General features: G+C 42.4%; 1 protein-coding gene across 1 annotated transcript; it reads right to left on the bottom strand.

Annotated features, from left to right (window-relative positions):
• Positions 1–2070: 2070 nt before the first annotated feature.
• LOC116371843 (interleukin-22 receptor subunit alpha-2-like) lies at positions 2071–5497 on the bottom strand (the record flags this gene model as incomplete). Its single annotated transcript, XM_031820924.1, has 5 exons — positions 2071–2120; positions 3124–3268; positions 3415–3602; positions 3898–4064; positions 5377–5497. Coding segments are annotated over 5 exons (671 nt in total), but the record flags the coding sequence as incomplete, so codon positions are not given.
• Between the last annotated feature and the right edge of the window lie 502 nt (positions 5498–5999).

Here is a 5999-nt window from a genome sequence, read left to right as displayed (position 1 = left end):
TATGGTCTAGCAGCTAGGCTGCCGCACGCACACCCTGAAAGGCAATACATTTACAACATGTGATATGTCATGATAAATGCTCATACATGCTTCTAATTAATTTTTTTAAAGCATTGTACCTGCAGGCATCAAGTAAAGTGTTACTCAATGTTTATTACAAAATGCAACATTCAATTTTGGCTAAGGGTTCCTTACATAGTGTATTTTATGTTTGATCATGTTTTTTGTGTTCATTATAGGTACGGAGATCCATACAAGCTGAATATGGCGTGCCAGAACATCACAACTCTTTCTTGTGACCTCACTGCAGAGACACCATACATCTATCAAAATTCATACTGTGCTCAGGTTTTCGCCAACAGTCACTCCCTAGGCCATACAGCACTGTTTAAACCTCTGAGAGACAGTAAGCAATTTCCTCTCTTTATCATACTTTTTCTAGATTAAGATGTTTTTGGAGTATGTGTTGGCTCAGAGGGCAGAATCCTTAGCTGTGATACATACACATCGCTCCAATTGTCTGTTCATATTTTCTAATGACATCAAAGTATGTTTCCATGAAAGCTTCTGTTACTCACCAATTCGTCCAGTTAGCATTTGGCCCATACTCAATGGGTTTATCCTGTTCTCTTCAGATTGTCACTAATTCATTATTTTTCCTTAGTCTTATTCTCACTCTTAATTTGTCTTTTACACGTCAGCCGTCCTTGGGCCACCCAATGTGTCTGTGAAAGCCACAACATCATCTTTAAAAGTGACTGTCACCCTACCGTTAGGACCGGATAATAAGACTTCCATCGAGGAGATTTTCAACAGTACCAGCTTTTCCTACCATAATCCTCCAACCGTCTATACCCTCAACATCACTCGTCCTAGCTGGGCAGCACAGGTGATAACCCCCCACCCCCCCACCCCCACCCCACACACACACGTACTGCTCACACAATATGCATGCAGACACATGCACACCCACCCACACACACACACGTTAGATACACAAAACATGTTCTGACTGCTGACTCTTTTTTTCACAGGTCCCCCACGAAAACACAACTGGAGAGTTTGTCCTCAACAATCTAAAGAACATCAGTGTAGAGTACTGTGGCTATGTAGTGTACGTCCCAACTGTAGAAAGGCACCGAAATCCCAGTGAGAGCCATACATTCTGTGTGGCATTACCAGGTGAGGTCATTAAGGCTCTGCATGTATGCACAAGCTGGTCTCAGAGCATTTCGTATTATTTTGTATGTAAATCCGAGACGCTCCATGTTACGTTTCATATTGTATGTATTCATTTGTGGTTGTCCATCACCCATGTCGTATGATATGTTACGAATTGGAATTTGTATTATATGTTCTGAATTAGACAAACTTACAATATGTTATGAACTAGCTAGGTGGCTAATGTTAGCTAGCTGGCTACCGTTAGCTAGGCTAGCGGCTAGGGGTTAGGGTTAAGTTTAGGAGTTAGGTTGAAGGGTTAAGGTTAGGGGAAGGTTTAGCTAAAAGGGTTAAGGTTACGGTTAAGGGAAGGGGAAGGGTTAGCTAACATGCTAAGTAGTTGCAAAGTAGCTAAAAAGTAGTAAATAGTTGAAAAGTTGCTAATTAGTTAAAATTCTCAAGTTTTTCGTGATGGGATTTTAACTCGCATCCTTTGGTTATACATCCATCCACCACCCATCCACCCCAACCAACCACCCAACTTTCGTTTTTGCTTTAAGTAACCATCTGTCTTTTGTAACCATACCAAACGTAACATATCATACTAATTTGAGTGTCCCAGATTTACATTTACTATGTTACGTCTAGTCTATGAGACCAGGCTGGTAATGCCTTTCATTTTTGCCTTTGCTAGTTTTGTTGAATGAATCATCTGTGAATGATTTGAGTAACCATACTGTTACCATAAAGAACTTAAAGGCATACTAACAAATGCATTGACTGTGGTTTCACAATGTTAAGAGTATTCCTGCTGCCTTTTCCAAAGATTATATAAGGCTCACTTCCTGGTGACAAGACTGAATGGAGCCTCTTATTTATGCATCCTTGAAACTACTGCACTGACTGACCTCACAGACACCCTAAGAGGAGGAACCAGGGGAACAGCAGCCGGGGGTAACCTAGATGGGGGAAGATTGTTTCTATTACACCTCAGTAGTGGCAATACAGCTGCCTCACTCTCAGAGCCTATTGAAATTGCCAGCGCTATAGAGCAAGCGTGGGCGTGTCTGTGAGGTCAGTCAGTGCAGTAGTTTCAAGGATGCATAAATAAGAGGCTCCATTCAGTCTTGTCACCAGGAAGTGAGCCTTTATATAATCTTTGAAAAGGCAGCAGGAATACTCTTAACATTGTGAAACCACAGTCAATGCATTTGTAGTATGCCTTTAAGTTCTTTATGGTAACAGTATGGTTACTCAAATCATTCACAGATGATTCATTCAACAAAACTAGCAAAGGCAAAAAATGAAAGGCATTACCAGCCTGGTCTCATAGACTAGACGTAACATAGTAAATGTAAATCTGGGACACTCAAATTAGTATGATATGTTACGTTTGGTATGGTTACAAAAGACAGATGGTTACTTAAAGCAAAAACGAAAGTTGGGTGGTTGGTTGGGGTGGATGGGTGGGTGGATGGATGTATAACCAAAGGATGCGAGTTAAAATCCCATCACGAAAAACTTGAGAATTTTAACTAATTAGCAACTTTTCAACTATTTACTACTTTTTAGCTACTTTGCAACTACTTAGCATGTTAGCTAACCCTTCCCCTTCCCTTAACCGTAACCTTAACCCTTTTAGCTAAACCTTCCCCTAACCTTAACCCTTCAACCTAACTCCTAAACTTAACCCTAACCCCTAGCCGCTAGCCTAGCTAACGGTAGCCAGCTAGCTAACATTAGCCACCTAGCTAGTTCATAACATATTGTAAGTTTGTCTAATTCAGAACATATAATACAAATTCCAATTCGTAACATATCATACGACATGGGTGATGGACAACCACAAATGAATACATACAATATGAAACGTAACATGGAGCGTCTCGGATTTACATACAAAATAATACGAAATGCTCTGAGACCAGCTTGTGCATACATGCAGAGCCTTAATGACCTCACCTGGTAATGCCACACAGAATGTATGGCTCTCACTGGGATTTCGGTGCCTTTCTACAGTTGGGACGTACACTACATAGCCACAGTACTCTACACTGATGTTCTTTAGATTGTTGAGGACAAACTCTCCAGTTGTGTTTTCGTGGACCTGTGAAAAAAAGAGTCAGCAGTCAGAACATGTTTTGTGTATCTAACGTGTGTGTGTGTGGGTGGGTGTGCATGTGTCTGCATGCATATTGTGTGAGCAGTACGTGTGTGTGTGGGGTGGGGGTGGGGGGGGTGGGGGGTTATCACCTGTGCTGCCCAGCTAGGACGAGTGATGTTGAGGGTATAGACGGTTGGAGGATTATGGTAGGAAAAGCTGGTACTGTTGAAAATCTCCTCGATGGAAGTCTTATTATCCGGTCCTAACGGTAGGGTGACAGTCACTTTTAAAGATGATGTTGTGGCTTTCACAGACACATTGGGTGGCCCAAGGACGGCTGACGTGTAAAAGACAAATTAAGAGTGAGAATAAGACTAAGGAAAAATAATGAATTAGTGACAATCTGAAGAGAACAGGATAAACCCATTGAGTATGGGCCAAATGCTAACTGGACGAATTGGTGAGTAACAGAAGCTTTCATGGAAACATACTTTGATGTCATTAGAAAATATGAACAGACAATTGGAGCGATGTGTATGTATCACAGCTAAGGATTCTGCCCTCTGAGCCAACACATACTCCAAAAACATCTTAATCTAGAAAAAGTATGATAAAGAGAGGAAATTGCTTACTGTCTCTCAGAGGTTTAAACAGTGCTGTATGGCCTAGGGAGTGACTGTTGGCGAAAACCTGAGCACAGTATGAATTTTGATAGATGTATGGTGTCTCTGCAGTGAGGTCACAAGAAAGAGTTGTGATGTTCTGGCACGCCATATTCAGCTTGTATGGATCTCCGTACCTATAATGAACACAAAAAACATGATCAAACATAAAATACACTATGTAAGGAACCCTTAGCCAAAATTGAATGTTGCATTTTGTAATAAACATTGAGTAACACTTTACTTGATGCCTGCAGGTACAATGCTTTAAAAAAATTAATTAGAAGCATGTATGAGCATTTATCATGACATATCACATGTTGTAAATGTATTGCCTTTCAGGGTGTGCGTGCGGCAGCCTAGCTGCTAGACCATAAATAGCACAACAGAGTTCTGAAATAGGTGTGTTATTTAACCCCTTACTTCCTCTTCCCCTAACTGAAGGATAGTGTGTCAAACAGGGAACCGATATTCAGCGGGGATGATCAGGGCCAATCTTTTTCTGAACTGATTTGATGGTGGAGCTATGAGGCATTGAATAAGGACATGCAAGCCATTCCAGGTGACCGTCTCGGAGGAACAAATCAATGCGATTGGTATGAAACTTGGCATTTGCCCGTCAGACCGTGTCATGACCAATTAGATGAGCTGACATTTCCACTTTGTAGCGATATCTCAAAGAGGCAGTAAGACAAAGTGATTGAGACGAAAACGTTGGCCTTGCATAGCCACAGGTGAACTGAGTGCCGTTTGTAAAGTTAAATGTTACATTTTTACAGGCAATTATTTTTACAGATTTATCCCTGTGGTGTGCAGTGAAACAGAGTGAGGCCTGTGGTGATGCACAGACCACAGCCTGTCTGCTAAGGCTTGCCCCAGCCAGTGGAGCTCAACCTGCAGCATGGAGAAGTACAGTAGCACCACGGTTTCAAGGCTGATGGCAGTAGGTGGAGCAGCAAATTGAGCAACCCACCATATCCAAAACAATGGGGACAACGATTGGGACAACGATGGGGACATCAATGGGGACAACGATGGGATAATGATGGGGACAACAATGGGGACAACAATGGGGATGACGATGAAGACAACAATGGGGACAATGATGGGGACAACGATGGGGACAACAGTGGAGACAACAATGGGGATAACGATGGGGACAACAATGAGGACAACAATGGGGACAACAATGGGATAACGATGGGACAACAATGAGGACAACAATGGGGACAACAATGGGGATAACGATGGGGACAACAATGGGGACAACAATGGGGATAACGATGGGGACAATGACGCTGAAAAGGAGCATGGTTCCGTCTTTCAGCACACAGCTTTAAATGTTGTTGACATAAGTCACATGTCGCCCTAGGTCACCCTAGCCTAGGCACATAAATATGTTGTTGGGTTGAAAGGTGAAAAGGTGACCACTGTATTCCTGTCTCTCACCTTTTGTAATGGACACTGTAAAGGACCCTTTCATCTGGGCTGTCGAACTTGTTCCAGTGGAGCACAGTGTTGAAATTCCTAGAGATGAAGTATGGCTTCCCTTCACCAATGGCGGAACAACCTATAGATAAAGAGAAAGATTGGTGGGGAAAGGAACTTGTCCATTTCTGAATAGCATTCGTAGTATCAACGTCTCTCTAGTCAGTACCAAAAGCATTGCTCTATTATCTATAGGTTGTTCCGCCATTGGTGAAGGGAAGCCATACTTCATCTCTAGGAATTTCAACACTGTGCTCCACTGGAACAAGTTCGACAGCCCAGATGAAAGGGTCCTTTACAGTGTCCATTACAAAAGGTGAGAGACAGGAATACAGTGGTCACCTTTTCACCTTTCAACCCAACAACATATTTATGTGCCTAGGCTAGGGTGACCTAGGGCGACATGTGACTTATGTCAACAACATTTTAAAGCTGTGTGCTGAAAGACGGAACCATGCTCCTTTTCAGCGTCATTGTCCCCATCGTTATCCCATTGTTTGTCATTGTTTGTCCCATTGTTGTCCCCATCGTTATGCCCCATTGTTGTCCCATTGTTGTCCTCATTGTTGTCCCATCGTTATCCC

Source organism: Oncorhynchus kisutch, unplaced genomic scaffold (genome assembly GCF_002021735.2).
Source record: "Oncorhynchus kisutch isolate 150728-3 unplaced genomic scaffold, Okis_V2 scaffold3748, whole genome shotgun sequence".
Lineage (NCBI taxonomy): Eukaryota > Metazoa > Chordata > Actinopteri > Salmoniformes > Salmonidae > Oncorhynchus > Oncorhynchus kisutch.
This window is presented reverse-complemented; position numbering and strand designations above follow the sequence as displayed.